The sequence below is a fragment of the Sinohyriopsis cumingii genome, chromosome 13, assembly GCF_028554795.1.
Source record: "Sinohyriopsis cumingii isolate HCF-2022 chromosome 13, ASM2855479v2, whole genome shotgun sequence".
Taxonomy (NCBI): domain Eukaryota; kingdom Metazoa; phylum Mollusca; class Bivalvia; order Unionida; family Unionidae; genus Sinohyriopsis; species Sinohyriopsis cumingii.
The window spans coordinates 22,714,205-22,732,889 of record NC_142973.1 but is presented as its reverse complement, the minus strand read 5'-3'; the positions used below and the strand labels follow the sequence as shown (position 1 = coordinate 22,732,889).

General features: G+C 35.3%; 1 protein-coding gene across 3 annotated transcripts in view; it reads right to left on the bottom strand.

Annotated features, from left to right (window-relative positions):
* LOC149785046 (GATOR complex protein Iml1-like) overlaps window positions 1-18,685 on the bottom strand; it is a 219,312-nt gene that overhangs the window by 91,184 nt on the left and 109,443 nt on the right. For 2 of the 3 annotated variants that reach the window (XM_089978764.1, XM_089978765.1), the window contains exon 24: window positions 7,647-7,760. The exons of the other annotated variant lie outside the window; for it this stretch is intronic. In XM_089978764.1, the coding sequence (XP_089834890.1) occupies window positions 7,647-7,760 (114 nt within the window). The remainder of the gene's footprint in view (window positions 1-7,646; window positions 7,761-18,685) is intronic. 3 annotated transcript variants of the gene reach the window in all.

The following is an 18,685-nucleotide window of genomic DNA, read 5'->3' as shown; positions in this document are numbered from 1 at the left end:
TTTCCAGGGAAAAATAATCTCATGGAATCCAGTTTAAAGCCTGACTGCCCAAATTCTCTAGAAAACAGTTATACACTAATTTAAGACGCAAAACAGATTCCCGTATGAGGGTCACATGATGTTTCTAGAACAAGATAGAAGCTTTTTACATGCCTAACATCACATACTCCCAGTACAGCCTCAATTTCACTTCATGAATCTACTCTGAGATAGTATTTTTTTTTAAACGTTGTTTACTTCAACTCTTACTGATTCCGAATCATGATCAGGAACTAGGTCAGCATTAGATACAAGGTTTCTACTATTAGTTGTTTATGAAAAACAGTCAGGTCAAATAAAACTGAACTGATTTTCTGGAAAATGTAAAATCCAGTAAATGAAGTTACATTACACAAACATGTAAAGGAATTTAAAAAATTAAAACTAATAAACAAACAATTAAATTAATCAAATATAAATTAAATCAAATATATATAACACCATAGTAGTGACCTTAATGGATGCTATATTGGTGCCTTTTTCATTTAGAAATACTTAGCATCATAAGAAACCACTTACTGAAAACTTGATGTCAATGTAACCATCCATTTAGGTAGAAGAGCTGTAACACAATTTTCCATGGTGGCAACACTGTGCAACAGATCAGCATCATTTTAATACTAATGTTGACCATCCATTCAGAATCAAAGATAACGAAATTTACATCACTGTCATTGTGTCACATCCTTAAGGGCTCCATTTTAATTCTGGATGAAACAGAAATCATTAGAAGTCTTTAAGTGAAAAACCCATCTGTTGAGAAGGAGCAGCAACAAAATTTCCAATATGGCCACTATTGTGACCATATTGAATGTCAGATCAATAACAATTCCATCTAAAACCAACTAAATATCACAAAAGGTCTTTCAGTGAAACACCATATCAACACAACCATATTTTCAGTAGAAGTAGTCAAAACAAACTTTCAAGAGGAGTAACATTTTAATTTAGTATCATCAAGGATGAAAAGAAATCTTCTAGTGTCAATATGATAATCATCTGAGAAGGAACAGCAATGACAAGGTTTTCAAGATGGGCATTGCGACAACCATCCTGGATGTCAGATTGCTAGCAATTCTTTCAGACACAATAAAACATGGAAAGTCTTTTAGCAAATATAGCCACAAAATGATTTTCAAGATGGCCATCCAGTTCAAAGTATAAAAAACAGTGATAACTCAAACAACAAGAGTACCACGAATGGCACATTAAATGTCTGCATCATGTTTAACAGTCCTATATTCAGGCACGCAATACAATAAACTTAATGTGTAGAAACTATTTTCTTCTCTGACTTATCATGGCTGTGACCTCTAACCTTTATACTCCTGAATACACAGGCTGCTTTATTACTACCCTAAGTGTGAGCAATACACAAAAGTTTGGTCAAGGAACTCATTGAGCCACAATAACCTTGACCTTTGACTTTTTAAAATCTCAACTCACAGGTCTCTTCCCAACCTTAACTGCCAGCCAATCACAAACTCAGGTCAAGTTATGTGGTCTAGAATTAAAGTCATTATGCAGAAAAAAATCTTTCTTTCAGTCATATTGGTCAGCTCAGAATTCGAAAATTCACTTGACCACCAGAATGTTAAACTGCCATGTCAGGTTAGGTGAGTGAAGTTTTAACCGCTGATAGTGATCCATACAAAACTGCAGGACCAGTTGTATTTGCAAGATTATTTCGTACAATGCATCCAGTTGTACAACAAAATGGACAATAAGAGTCCCAAAACAGGTCTGATCCTCTAAAGTTTGAAAAGAATTTCCATGATTTCAAGTTCAAGAGACATTTCTTTTTTTAAACTGCTGAATGTTGAAATCGTCTCTGATATTCTTGTGCAATAACATTTTCAAATCTGCCCGTATGGCAACCATACTGAATGTAAGATTGGCAGCATTTTCATTAGGGGTAAACAAGGCACTATTAGAAAACTTTTATGTGAAAACCCCATGCAGACATGACCATCCCTTCAGGAGAATTTGTGACAACATTTTAAATATCTTTACTGTGGACAAAATAGATATAAAATTTAGTCTTCTGGTACAAACCATGGTGATATGACTTGCCATTTAGAAGGAGTAGCAATAACAAGATTTTCAAGATGGCTGAAATAGTTGCCATACTGGAGCTTCAGATTAGTATCAATTTTATTTAGTACAAACAAGACATTATAAAATGTCTTCTTGTGAAAAAGGAATGTTGATTTAACTAAGAGGAGTAGTGATTAGAATTTCAAGATAGCCACTACAGTGGCAATATTGTAGATGTGATAATAGAGTTTTAATTTAAGATCAGCTTGAACCATAAGAAGTCTTCTAGCAAAAAAAAACATTGCTGATATTTCATTCAGGAGGAGTAGCAAGGTTTTCAAGACAGCTCCTGTGGTGACAATAACAGATGTCAGATCATCTCAGTTTTATTTAGGACAAACCAGACATCATAAGAAGTCTTTTCATGGAAACCCATATTAGTATGACCATTCAGCCAGGAGGAGTACTGGTAACAAGCTTTTCTATATGGCCATATTGGATGTCATGGCAGCACCATTTTCAATCAGGACCAACTAGACATTGTCATAAGTCTTCTGGTGAAAACCCCATGATGTTGTTGTTGTTGTTATTGTTGTAGGGTTTAAAACCATTATTCAGCACAAGATAGGTTACTGGTATACATGGCAGCCAGTATCAGTGGTGGAGGAAGAACTGGGAAAAAAAACAGGAAAGAACCACCAACCCACGACAAGCTACCGGCAAGCTTTCTCACGTACCAACATTGGCCGAGCCCAAAACTCGAATCCACGCAGACAGACATGAGACAGCAGTGATCCATAATGGTGATCACCTTAGATCACTCTGCCTCTCGGGGCCCCAAAACCCCATGCTGATACAAGCATGAGTAGAAACAGAACGATTTTTAATATGGCTGCCATGGTGGCTATAAAAGATGTCAGATCAGCACCATTTTATTTAAGACCAACTAGGCATATTTTTTAATGAAACCCCCATACTGATAAGAACACTCAGAGGGAGATGACCAGATGAGCTAAAAATTGTTGAAGAACTGTAATTTCTAAATATACGCATCAACAAATGATGCTCATAACAGGTACAAAGTTTCTTGTCATTCCACTGTTAACTGTGAGATTATACGCATTCACAAGATTCTGTCATACAATACATATGACTCCAAATAAAAAAGAGCAATAACTCTAAAAAGCTTTTTTCTTCAATATGTGCACCTTCAGATGGCCAAAACACTGCCCGAGTTTCATGCTGACCCAGCTATCTTTGGATTCCAGAATTATATATATTTCTTTTCTACCTTCCAAGCCTTCCACAAAATTTAGTAAGTGCAGATCACTGAAAACTTGTTATTGTGCAAAAATGCTTTTTCTTATGTAATGCAGTCACAGTGTCCTTGACCTTTGACCCTAAAATTGGCAGGGTTCTTCCTTTTCCAGTGTAAGTCATGAACCAAGTTTATTAACTGAAGATGGCAGAGAGCTCTTGTAATTGTACGGAAACCATTTTTCTTCTTTCAGTCACACTGACCTTGAACTTTCAGTTTTTAACTCTGAAACCCAAAGGGTTCCTGCTTAGCCCAAGTGCAAGTCATCCACAAAGTATGATAACTGTAGATGGTGAACAACTTGAGTTACTGTGCAGAAACCCTTTTTCATCTTTCAGTCATAGTAACCATGACATTTGACACCAAACCCATTAGCATTCTTCCTAATCCCAAGTGTAACCATCCACAGAGTTCAATGTTGAAAAACTATGTATAATTTATCTTTGTATATGTTTTAATGAAATCTCAAAATAATAGACTTCAAAGGGAAAAATTTTCTTTTGTCATTTAAACAGACTTCTGCAAAACAGAGGCACTTTCTTATAAAAACGAGCCTTTCAAATGCACAAGATTAACATTCATATTATTCAGCATGCATGCAAGCACTGAATACAGAAATTTTCCAAATGAAGCAATATGAAATGAAGGCTCTTTTCCAATTATGTCTCACAGCTGGAAAAAGAACTTAGGATAATGAGGCTTAAACCTCATAAGCTGTATCTGAACACATAACTTTTGTTAGGGAGGTGTAAACCTCATGAAGTTGCATTGCTTATCACATACATTAGAGGTTAGGGAGGTTTCAACTTAAAACTACAAGAGATGCTGTGCCATAACAAAAAAAAATCCTGCAACGCATATACTAGTAAATGTCCAATTTTATGACTGGACGTAGCGGTCAAAGAAAATGGGCCCTGCCACAGAGATAACTAGAGAATGCAAGGTAGATTGCAACAAACTTCTTTGGCAAGGGAGTTATTCTTCTCGTGTAGAATGCAAATATGAAGCTGTTACTGCACAAAAAAAAAAAAACACTGAAAGCAAAGCTACAAACCCATTGTTATCACTTCATTGTCAACTTAAGCTCTGCAGGCATAACAAAATTCATGTCAATAAGAGATTAAAAATGACGCAGCCATTTTTTCCTGAACAAATGCAGAAGTAATTTCAAGTTGTGATTAATAATTTAATGTGAGTGATTTAAGAAGACAATGATGATAACGATAATTAAGAGTGACTTTATAATCCAAAATAATGGCAAAACTTGATTGAAAAGCAGTGTACTACAGACCTATAATTAAAAATAATGCCTAAGTGCATACATTTATCTATAAGACTTAATATAATAAAAACTTCCGGTGTTTGACTGCTTTTTTTCAACATCACATGCACATGGAACCACAAATAAAACTGGGCTATTTACAACATATTTCATAACAATAACTACATGTCTGTATTATCTGTCATATCCGTATTTATAAAACACCATCCAAGACACAGAAAACTTGAACAGAAAATTGTTTTCAGTATGAATATCCAGTGACCTACTTCTAATGTACAATATACATTAAAGTGACCTACTTCTAATGCACAATATACACTGAAGTGACCTACTTCTAATGTACAATATACACTGAAGTGACTTACTTCTAATGTACAATATACATTGAAGTGACCTACTTCTAATGCACAATATACACTGAAGTGACCTACTTCTAATGTACAATATACACTGAAGTGACCTACTTCTAATGTACAATATACACTAAAGTGACCTACTTCTGATGTACAATATACACTGAAGTGACCTACTTCTAATGCACAATATACACTGAAGTGACCTACTTCTGATGTACAATATGCACTGAAGTGACCTACTTCTAATGTACAATATACATTGAAGTGGGACAAAAGCAAATACACACTGCCCCATCATGCAGTTTATGATGATATCAATCTAGAGTGACAACTGTAACCTAAATATAGCTCCAGAAACATAAAAGGATAAATTCATTTTGAAGCTGAATATGAATTACATCAAACTTTCTCTCTCTGCAACAAATTTTTTATGTGAAAATCATCTGACTAACATTAAAAAAGTTCTCATTCCTGCCATTCCATCTCAACCGCGGAGACAGACTTCTTTACCCATGATTCCAGGAATTTGAATTTCATCATTGTTATAAATCATACAAGTAGCAAGAATGAAACAAGAAACAAGCATCTCAATGGGACTTATGCTCTAAAGGCCAAAATGTATGCCAGAAAGTAGTTCCACTAATTCAAGATAAGACCATTTCTTCCTTTAACTGCTGAATGTTTACACCATCTCTGATATTCTTCAGCAATAACAAGATTTTTAAATTAAAGCTGTGTTGGATGTTGGATTGGCACTATTTTCATTCAGAACCAACAAGACATCATAAGGTAAACCCATGTTGACATGACTTTCCACTTTTAACAATAGCAAGGTTTTCAAGGTATTAACTATGGCAGCCATATTGTATATAATATTGGTACCATTTCCATTTAAGACTAACTGGACACTACTTATAAGAAGTCTTTTGGTGAAACCACAATGATGAGATTAAGCTAGTAGATTTTCTAGTTAGGCCATTATTGACATCATAATGGAAGTCAAATCAATACTATTTTCTTTGGGGCCCAGAGTGACCGTGTGGTCTAAAGCGCTCACCATTACTGATTACTGCCATCTCACCTCTGTCTGCATGGGTTCTTTCCGGGGTTTTCCCAGAGTTCTTCCTCCACCATTAATACTGGCCGTCATGTATAGCCTATCTTGTGCTAAAAAATAGCGTTAAACCCTACAACAACAACAACAACCATTTTCATTTATGATGAACTAGACATCATGAGAAATTTTCCACTGGAACCAATTCATTCTGGAGTAGTGATAACAAGATCATCAACATGGCGACTGTGGAAGCCATACTGAATGCCTTAGCAGTACCATTTTATTTAGGACAACCATACATCATAAGTCATTTAGTAAGATTTATGAGATGGTCAATGGTCTCCTAGTGAAAATCCAATGAAAATATTTCATTCTGGAGTAGCATAACAGGACAGGCTCCTCTGGTGTATGAACAGCAGAGGTAAAAGCTGTACCTATCAACACTAAAAAAAAACATTCAGGAAACTGTCAAGTAAGAATCATTAGAATTTTCTCAGCTCTGAAATAGATGCTTTAACTTCACTGAAGAAAAAAAAATGAAAAAAGGCAGATGTTTCATTAAGGGTTCTAAAAACATTTTGGAGAAACTGAATGGATGAGAAAAGCATCGTTTATACTTTAACAAAAATAGCAAAATTCAGGTTATTGTATGAAAATTATTTGAACTTTTTTGGGTCACAGTGACCTTAATGTCTGAAGATCTAACATCCCTACCATACTTGTTAGGCTTCTTTTTATCTTACTGAGCAACCAACTTGCTGAATTTGATAAAGACATGTGAGGGAGAACTTCAAATAACTGCACAAAAACATTATGCTTTTGTGGAACACAGTGACCATGATTTTTGACATTTTGACCCACAAAATCAACAGAACTCTTTGTACCATATATTTGACAACCCAAAGCAAATAGTTAACGAACAGAAGAATGAACATATCTATAACATAACTAAAATATGTAACATCACTCACCTTGAGAGCATATAAAAAGCCACACCTATTTTATTCAAGTATTATATAATACCCCCTCTCTCCCTCTCTTATTGTAGTTCTCATGCATTAATATAAGATTGAAACTTTTTATTAGCTTTCCTAAAACTAGGAAATCTGCTAAAATTGACCACACTGTGAATGCAGACGCAAATGCAAATGTTAGAATGATAGCCAGTTAACAGCATTTTTTTTAAAGACAGTGTTCAGGTATAAAAAATTGAACTAAACTGTCATTTTCTCTTTGGCTCTGACAGTAAATAGACCTTTAAACAGGCACCTGATTAGTCAATTAAGTGCCGTTCTTTTTTTATTGGTCAGGCTTGACCTCACACCTGTAAAGGACTAACTTGGTGGTCTGAAAACCCTGTCTTTAAGCCGAGCTGTGTGCAGAGTACATCAGTATGTGCAGACATTAACTAAAAGTTAATACAAAATGAAAAACCACTCTTGCTACATGCAAGAAAAAGTCCAAAAGCAAAGCAAATGTGGAGCAAATCTGTACAGAAGAAGCTGATTCTACAACAAAATAGAGTTAGTAATCTGAAATGTAAAACACAATTCATACTTATGCCGGCACAGAACATTTGTGTATTGTCAAAATCAGCAGTTAGTAGAGGCTTGATAAGTCTTGACTCCGCAACATGAGAATCATCACATTCAAGGGGTCGCCAATCCTGTCCTGAAAATCACATCATGTTACATCATGAAGCACAGGCAATCTTGTGTGGAATGTTACTTTGGCTGGTTAAGTGCAATAATTTTTTTAAAGTGTGGCGGATAAGTACAGTGTATCAACATAAAATTTAATGTGGAAGTGGGAGAAAACAGAAATACATACACATGCACAATTCATTTAGTTATAAAATACTTCCATGGTTAGGTCTGATGTAAATTTTAAATGTGTCTATATATGACAAATCTGCATGCCTGAAACTCATGCTCGATTGTCTGATAATTTACAGATCACATCTTAAAGCAATAACACTTTCCAGTTTTAATCTAGTTTTTAATTCTGGGCATTTTAAACCGATCTACTTAGATAGTAATTAAAGAAACTTTGTATTAACACTATATATGTATGCATGCATGTAATAACACTTTATGGCAACTCAGCACAATTTTGACTATATGGTACCAAATAAAGTTTAATGCTTGAAAAATATAAAAATGAATAACACAAAAACTCTATGAATATACATCCTTCTAAATAAATGTGAAGTTAACATGAAGTACAATAAGAAAAAGAATAAAACATAACAATGTTCAGATTCTGCAAAATATATACAAAAATAAAAGATAAAGTTAACATGTAATATCCTGAAAAGATTTAGTCAAAATCTGTTATATAAACTGCATTCCCTCAAAATATCCAAGATTTTCTTGGATGGTACATCATCATTCAGTTTCCAAACTGGACAAAAATGTGTTCCACTGGCAGTGGACTCTGGTATGGCACGTATTCTGCTCGAGGTTCACCCTTCAGTAGGTATGCATGAGTCTGTTATGTGTGTCAAATACACAATCGGCACAATACTGCCTCGTCTCTGCACTTTGTTCTATGCATGAGATACAACTCATCAATGGAAAGTATGATGTTCTTAAGTTTGTATTTGGAAGTTCTCATTCCACACATTTTGCCAAGTATCACAAACATGTTGATTTATATAATATTTAAAGTATGCATATGGAATCTTCAATTCAGAAATGAGCAACTGCAGCGCAGCTTTGAATTCTTATCTGCCTTTCACTTCCTTTCATACCAATGTGAATTGTCGGAAAAAGTACATAATACTTTTCCATGAGGATGATGAGGAAATCATGTTTCTGTAATATCTGTGATATTAACGAGTCTGTAAGGCTTTCAATGTGGAAAGAAAATCTGAAAATCTGATGAAATTTGCTATTTGTGAGTCTTCAATGTAGTTCAAAGTTTTATACGTATGGCTGTAATTTTGCAGTAAAAACTTAGGTTTTATCCAGAAACCAGCTAAAGATGGTGCCATGGTGTGTTGTAATGGCAGTTCAACTTGGTCTCCATCTTTCAAACTGTCTGTATACATGGTATGTATGGCTCTGATTTCATTAAATTTACTCTGTAAAAGGAGAGGTTTTGCTGTTGATGTTTTGCATTTGCAAAGATCAAAGATTATGAAGAGAGCTTTTGATAATCATAGTGGTGATTTGTGAATACAGAATTTTGCAATATTTCAAAGAACGATTTTTACTGTTTCTAAGTGAGGATGAATTCATGCCAAATGGTGGAATGATGTCTGATTTCTGAATGTACAAGGTTTGGCATTTGGGTCTAAACACTTCATCCTATGTGGGGTTAGATGAACATGAAAATAGTTTGGTGGCATACTGAAGAACCATTTTTGTAAGTCTGGTATAAAGTGATAGTTCATTTGCCACAACGTGAAGGCTTCAGAAGGGGAAACACTAAATGCACCCAGGTAGAGGCAAAGTACCTGATTGTGCATCGGATGTATGAAGACTACTATAAAATGAGATAACAATTACTTTTTAATTTAGTAAAGATTGTACTTACTTTTTATATGCATTTATTTACTGTGAAATGCAGAACAATAATAATGTTTCAATATTTATACTTTTCAACTGACTTTACAGCACTGTGCGTAACACTATGTGACCATGTGCTTGTTCTGAGAAAGGAAGAGAGCATAAAGGAAAAGGCGGTAACAGAACAAGGTAAATAAAAACAGTCATACTTATTACATAGTAAGAAACAAAATAACCTCAAGAGCAAATTGAACCTATCAGAATTTGACTTTCTTCTACAGACTTGTATGCTTATTTTTGCTATCTACAATTTTTTTTAAAAACAGTATGCTTATTTACAAGGATGCCCTTAGTATACATGTTTTGCCCTTTCTATCCATATTTTGCCATCTGCTTGAAAATATGATAATTATCAGTTTATTATATCACTGGACAACAAATTTTTACAAAAGTCATGTTACTGAAATAAAATTAGTCAATTCTTATCAATTTTTATGTGCTGAACACGAATATGACAGTCAAATTGCAAAATTGGCTCTAGTTTTTTTGTAATCTGCAAGAAATTAATGTTTACATAACGAAATGCATTCCAATAGTAAAAGGTCAACTGTAATAGCCGACCTATAAAAAATCAAGTCATTGACTACATCTTAGTTTTCTTCGCCTGTCTCTTGTACAGCTGTTCGGGAGCATCTCTGAGGAGTGTCCAGCAGTAGTCAGCCAGCATTGTAGTGGACCATTTTCCCTGGTATCTTTGTTCCATTGTTGCGATATCTTGATGAAAACGTTCGCCGTGTTCATCACTAACAATACCACAGTTGCTAGGAAAGAAATCCAAATGGGAATGAAGGAAGTGAATCTTTAGAGACATATTGCAGCCAAGTTTCTTATACTTCATCAACATGTCTTCTACTAGTTCCTTATAGTTTTCTGCCCTAACATTTCCGAGGAAGTTTGTAGAAACTAGGCGAAAAGCATTCCATGCTTGTTTCGCGTCACCTTCCAGCAAGTTGTTGAACCGGTCATCTTTGAAAAGCTCTCGAATCTGAGGACCCACAAAAACTCCCTCTTTAATCTTTGCTTCGCTGAGTCGAGGGAATTTTGCATGCAGGTATCGGAATGCTGGCAAAGTCCGGTCAGTGGCTTTCACGAAGTTCTTCATCAAACCTAGTTTGATGTGAAGGGGTGGTAGCAAGATTTTTTGAGCCTCAACCAGAGCTGGGTGTTGGATATTCTTCTCTCCAATGGCTACATTCTGCCTGTGAGTCCATTCCTTCCTCATGTAGTGCATTTTCCTTGCTCGGCTATCCCACTCGCATAAGAAACACATGTATTTTGTATATCCTTGCTGCAGTCCCATTAAAAGGGCAACTACCTTCAAATCACCACAGAGGTGCCAGCTGTACTTGTTATACTCAATGGAATTCAGTAGCTGCCTTAAGTTATCGTATGTCTCTTTCATGTGGACAGCATACGCTACTGGAATAGATGGAAGAATGTTTCCATTGTGCAAAAGCACAGCCTTGAGACTCAGTTTCGAAGAGTCCACAAATAGTCTCCATTCTTGTGGGTCACGAGTGATTTTTAAAGCATTCATGAGGCCCTCAATATCGGAACAGAATATCAGATTACTTTCCTTTCTGAAGAAAGGCTCCAATTGCTGGTGGCGCTTTCGATATGCAGTAATTGTGACATCTTCTTCTAGAAGATTCCATTGTTGGAGTCTTGATCCTAGCAATTCTGCCTTGTTCTTTGATAAGTCCAAATCACGAATCAGGTCATTTAGTTCTTCCTGTGTTATTCTGTGTGGGGTTGATGATGCACCACAGTGAAAATCTGGATCACTGCATGCTGATGGACCAGGAGAAGAACAGGTCGACTCACCTTTGTCTTCGTCAGATGAATCAAGAGAATATTCTGCTGGAGGTTCTGGAATAGGAAGTCCCTCACCATGTGGAACTGGTCTCAATGCAGACGGAATGTTTGGGTAGACTATTCTTGACTTCTTTCGCTTCGTTATTCCGCCGGAAAGAGGAGGAACCAAGCAGAAGTAACAGTCATTTAGGTGGTTGCTTGGCTCTCTCCACACCATTGGGACTGCAAACGGCATTGATGACCTTTTGCAATTCAACCACTGTGAAAGCTGTGTTGTACATGTAGCACAGCATATATGCAGAGCCCAAGGCTTGTCTTGGTCACCAACCTTGCATCCGAAGTAAAGATGATATGCCTTCTTCACTTGAGAATTGATACTTTTCTTCTGGTTGGCAAATGTCACTTCCCCACAAATATAGCAAAAATTGTCCGCGGTATTAACACACTTTCGAGGCATTACTGTTCTTTATTGTACGTAAATGGATAAAATAATAAGTTTTATGTAACAGTAGCTTGAACTGTCTCGCACAACGTCTAAAATATTTTAAATGCTGAACCTATCTGATTGGGCTTTATATAGTACACTGCTTACGTCAGCTTCAGCAGCCGCCTGGCATTAGTATAATAGGTCTACACATGTATAGTACACTGCTAACGTCAACTTACTTCAGCAGCCGCATGGCATTAGTATTGCATTGCATCAGAAAATGATGCAATCAACTGTGGATGATGTGAGCATGATGGTATTATGCAATGTTACATCATTATTCCGGATGTTGCTGCAGTCCTACTGGAGAAATTTACACAGTGAAACATAGAAAATGAGGTATATGAATATCTTCAAAACGAGAGCCAATACAAATTTTTCACGGTTATATTCGTGTTCGGCACACCAAAATACTACAGATTAGGGCCTTTTCAAGTCAGTAATGATTTCACTGTTGACCAGTGTATTAAGAAAATATTAATCTCTGCAGGTGTTGTAAACAGTCTTGGAAAGTTCTCTTTTTGGCCATATTAAGAACAAGTAGATCCAGAAAAATTACTGCTCAAGTGGTTTCATTCTGATGATGAAAAGGGAAGTTCACTGTGCTCAAAACACCCAACTTCATCAGTTCTTTTCCCTAAATAGTGCAGTGCTATTATTTTACATCAGGGTTAGAACTGAAATTAAATTATCAAATTTGAGGTTATTTCAAGTTAGTTTTCTTTTCAAGGTCTTAAAACTTCTATTTTTTTTTTGAAGTTCAAAATAAAGCAGTTATAATGATATCTCCATGCTGAGCTTAGCATTAAAAATTGTGTAAAGTATGCTTCAAGCTCGTTTCTTAAAAAACAGAAAGATAAAGTGAATATTCATAAATAATTAAAATACAAACACCTGCAAGTGCAAAGAAATTCACATGCTTTCTCAACTGCTAGGCTAGCCTTATGAAAAACCATTTGCAAAAAAGAATTTTTTTGTGGGGTTGGAATAAAGTCAATTATCATTTTTTTTTTAATTTTTAGGTTTGTTTTTTCCTTTTATTTAGGTCTCCTTCGTTTAAGACTTCTTTTGGGTTTGTAAAGTCAAAATGAAAGTTTAGGTTTTTCATGATTTTTGTGGTACACTTCTAATCCTGTTAAATTGTGGGATGGTACTAACACCTCAGACACCCTCTAAATATACCTTTGAGTGTACGTATTTACAATAAAACCCTGATTGCCAGAACTAGCTGGGGCAATTAAGTACAGTTAGGATAATTGGGAGTTCTTATAATTATATCTGTATTTGTATATAATACATGTACACGGACTGAAAAATAATCTGGCATGTGACTTGTACAATATTAACAAAATCTATCTAAATTTGATTTTCAGTATGATGCTGAGGGAAATTTGTTGATTCAGATGAAACAAAATTTTTTACACAGTATAAATTCCACTTTCCAAGTTTTGAACAATGCAGTATCATTTTCTCAAGTGCAACCAAACTCCAATTCAGAACTTTGATCACCGAATTCAGTCCCAATCACCCCAAGCTCTCACCAGTTATATTTTTAGAACTGATCCTCCCTACTGAGACCAACCATGACTTAATACTGCTTTAGTCTCAAAGTGCTCTAAATTGGCAGGTTTTACTACCAATTACTGAAGTTCTGATAGCCAAGGCTACATCATATTGACACAATATGGTACTGTGCTGCTGCTACTGTGAATCCATCTCTCAAAACGTTTGAAAACTAGGTTACAAAGTAATAGCCATGAATGAGAGGTATTACCTTTTTTTTAATTTACCCAATCCACTGTGAATTTACTATTTTTCATTGGTAGCCAAGTGTCATAGATTTTGCAGCTCCTACAAACCACCATATCAAAGACACAATGAAGAACTATTTGCTGGTGGAAACAGTAGGACCCACTTCCATCCAGCCCAATGAGCCAAGGTGGCTCAGTGTTTAGTGTGCCCAACTCAAAATGAAAAGAATGTAGGTTTGAATCCTACCACAGGATCAGCTCAAGGAAGCTAACAAGGTGTGTCCTAGGACAATGCACTTGCTCCAACTGCCTCTACACTAAATACCCTCTTTGTACTGCTGTGCTGTAAAATACCAAAACAAACCAACTTAATTCAGTCCACATATTCAAATACCAGTGAAAATCAATTTCCAAATGTACATACCTTGATCCAAACAGTTATTTGTGGGATGTACCCAATAGCTGTTGAAATCAACATGGAACATGATTTTCTTCGAATCAACCATAACATGTCTGTTGAATTATTAATTTTCTAAATTTGTGGGTTAAATTGTCTCAAAAAGAGATCTTGTACATGCTTTAATGGACATGACCATAATGGGAGAGGAAGAAATGTACAATTCCTGAATATATATATATATATATATATATATATATATATATATATATATATATATATATATATATATATATATATATATATATAGATATAGAGTCGAACCCACTTATCTCAACCTCGGTTAACTCGCCAACCCTATTAAGTCGACGTTTTTGAAGTGGAACCGCCAAATTCTCTCTTTGTCTTAGCATTTTCTCATCAGTTATGTTGATTCTTTTATGTCGCCGAACCCTAATATCTCGAGCACAAAAGAAGGCCAAATTTGCCACTTAACGTCAGTTATCTCGATCCCCATGACCAATCACTTTGTTTGTAACGACAACCCCATCTTAGCAGTGCATTGTTACATCATAATCTGCTTATGCTGACATCTGGGCCGAGTACTATATGCTGTGACAGTCAATCATGCTACCGTACTATACCTACAACTGGCCGACTTCTGAAGACGCGAACAGAACAGATAAAAGTTACGGTTACAGAGACTTAAACTCCGCAAGAAGAAATAGCAAACAACAAATAAACAAGTTTTGCATAATTAAAAATAATTATTTATTTCTCAAAATACAGGAGTGAAAGAATCCCTATATTGGGTGTTAACTTATGCTACAGTAATATATACGGTCCAATATTGCCAGGTGTTGACTCGTGTAAGTTTCTTTCGTGGGAATGGAGATCCCATTTTGCAAGAACACGGTCTTTTGATAGTAACCGCGTGTACAATACTTTTCAGAGCTGTGTCAGAGTGAAATGACTCGCGAATTTAATTTTGACACTGGTTAGCTTTTTGTAAAAACGAACTACACCCCGCACGTTTTTTGTGATTTTGTGAGCTATCTTTGTGTTTGCAATGTTGGAGAATATAATAAAGGTTTGTATCGAGAATCGACGGTGGTTTGTATTGTATACTGGTAAATCTCTGCTGTTAGTTAGTGCACATATGCCTTTTGTTGTTAGCAAACATGTATGTACATTTTTATAGCATGCCGATCGCTTCATCAAACAAATCGCGGCAACGCTGTTCTGTAAAAAAAACCTCCAAAAACACGTGCATGTACATTCTCATTTATTAACGCACATCATGTACATAAAGAAATTTCAAGCACATGTTAATATATTGCCGCCATATTGGTTTTCATTTATCTCGATCATCGGTTATCTCGACGCTTTTTGGCAAACCCCTAGGCCGGCGACATAACCGGGTTCAACTGTATATATAAATGCAATAAACTGACATCGAACATTGCAAAACTAGTATCTAACTAGCCTGAGTGCTTTTGACTCTAAATGAGTCTTTTTCAAAGGCATGTACAAAACATAGACAAGGCAAATAAAACACAAAAACCATTGTGTTTGTAAAATTTTACATGACTGTTTCTACAGGAATTAAACCTTTAAATCCACTACGTTTAACTAGCCTATTTCAACCCGTTGCCGATGCTGGAAAACACTCTTATTGACCTAGAAATCAATGAACCCTAATTTTATTTGTGCATGGATGTCTTTTTCTAGTCTTTTTGGTTTAAACCACTTGGTTTCAATGTTCAATGTTACAACCCCAAATGGAGATCTGAATGCAGGAAAGAAAAAGGAATTTTACTCGATAAGCTGCCTTAGAAAATTTAAACCAAGCGGCTTAAACCAAGAAGACTAGAAAAAGACAGGTAAGCACAAATAAAATTATCTTTTGCAGCTGACACATTTTCTTTTAAATAATTCTCTAAATTTGCTTAATAGCATATAATTACTACTATAACAATGAAATATCAGGATATAATTTGCACTTGTATAAATTTACATCAAACAACAGATGTCATTATGGCTCATCGATTTCTAGTGTTTTCCACTAGTTAGATACTACTTTTGCACTGTTTGTTGTCAGCTTATTGCATTTATCTTAATCAATCCCTGACACGTGTGATCCCTTGCTGGATCCAGTGCACTTGAAAGGACTGTTATTCACCATAAGATTTTGTATATATATATCAGGAAAACCTTCAACACAAACTTTAACCTGCTGCCTAAAAACACAGCAAACCTTAAATTGAAACTTCAGATTCAAACTGTTCTTATAATTTGCACAACAATGGTATAACAAGATTAACAAGGTTTTTCAAATGGCAAACTGAAAAGTCATGATGGAAATTCCACAAAAAGGTGGAAGGGCTGCTGAATATAGGAGGGACTTTATGAAGAAAAAACATAGGGTCTACAAATATAATAAGCAATTTTCACATACCTCGTACACAGTCCACGCAATAAACTAAACCTTAAACACAGACATTAACCTAAAACTATTTTGTCATAAATTGCCAAAACAATCAGTAAAACTGGTTTATGTGTGTGTGATTTGGATTTTTAACGTAGCTTTAACAATTTTTCAGACACATCACTATGATGTCTGCAGTGTGGCAGTTTATAGTGATGTGTAGCACTGGGGCATCATCCACAGACATGTTGTTATTATTATTATTATTATTATTATTGTTTATAACAAAATCATTGAATAAAATCTGACTCATTATTTTAAGAAACTTAAGTGAAATTCAAACACATAGTTTCTTCCAATAAGAAATTAAAAAACCCAAAAGAAAATTCAACTAAACCTACAAGGTAAGATGCATCATTTTGGTACAAGGCCTACAAGGTAATATGTATCATTTTGGTACAAAAGCTGTCTACAATGAACAAATTGTAAATAAAAACTTTTTCCAATAAAACTGCCAAACAAATCAGTAAAATTGGATAAAAAAAAGTTTGTAATAAAGCCAATCACATTCTTTTTAACACAGAAGTAGATTTTAAATAGCTACCAAAAAAAACCCCAAGCATTAAATACAAACTTCAACCTAAAACTTTATACCTAAAGTATTAAATAAGGTCAGGCCCATGTTATTTAACACTCAAATAGCTCATGCCTACAAACTAATATTAAACTAAACCAGAACACAAACTTCAACCTGCTGTCTAACAGAACAAACCTTAAACACAAAATTAAACCTGCTGCCTAGACAGAACAAAACTTTAAATAAAAACTTTAACCCAAACATTTTCCCCTAAAGTTGCCCCCCAAAATGGGTCAGTGAAAATTAAAGACCCAGTTTTTCCATAATCAAAACTGTAAACACAAACTTTTACCTTGTGCCTACCTCCACAAATGCAGACACAGGTGCCGATGCCAATGACCCTTGGGTCATAACACAAGCAAATGCAGACACAGATGCTGATGCCAATGACACTAGTGTCATAACACAAGCAAATGCAGACACAGATGCTGATGCCAATGACACTAGGGTCATAACACAAGCAAATGCAGACACAGATGTCAATGCCAATGACACTAGGGTCATAACACAAGCAAATGCAGACGCAGATGCTGATGCCAATGACACTAGGGTCATAACACAAGCTTTTCTGTATTTATGGGAAATTGAAAAAGCTGTTATTTAGTAAAATTATTGTTTAAACTTTTCTAAAACATGTTTTTAAACTTCATACTCATCAAATTTTTTCAGTTTCAATTTGGCATTAATTCAATGCATGACCCTGCCATTTTCATACACACCCCTCAAAAATGAATGATGCATGCTTCTCTACACATAAGAGAATTACAACCCAATTAAACACTGACGTTTATTGTTCAAGACTATTGTATGACAGTTATCAATGAAATAAATCAGTGGTTCCCAAAGTGGGTGGTGCGTTTACTGAGGGGGCGCTAATGCTGAATAATATTTGTTATGGGTTATGGCAGGGGGGCACTGTGGATAACCAAGGGTGGGGGGTAGTCGAAAAAGTTTGGAAACCACTGACATAAATGTACAAAATTTAATTTCATTATATACACAGTCATTCTACAGGTCGTATCAAAAGATCGAATCTGACCTACAAACCTTAGATACACTGTATCAATCTAATATGCAAGACTGGGGATCCAAATCCACTTTCAAGTTACTTGGTGGGAACTAAGTATAGATAGCCATGCACATGTTAATATGAACAAATGGACAAAGAAAGGTAACATTAAATGCAATATTCTGGAGTAACAATTTACATCAGAGATATGTACTGACACAGAGAAAAGTTTGCCATATTGGCTTGACAAGAGGTAATTATTTTTGAATTTCTCTCCCATAATTAATTCATTTCAAAATTAATAGTGTGCATTGTATATATAGTGCACATATTTTTTTTATTAAAAGCTCCGAGGTTTATATTCCCTGAAAATGTTCTGCTTTCAAATTCTCAACAACATGCACATTTGATCCACTTTGTCTAATGACATTTTTGAACACAAACCACTTGTTTCTGAGCATTTTGAGAACTTACACATAAATCACTGCACCTGAGCATTT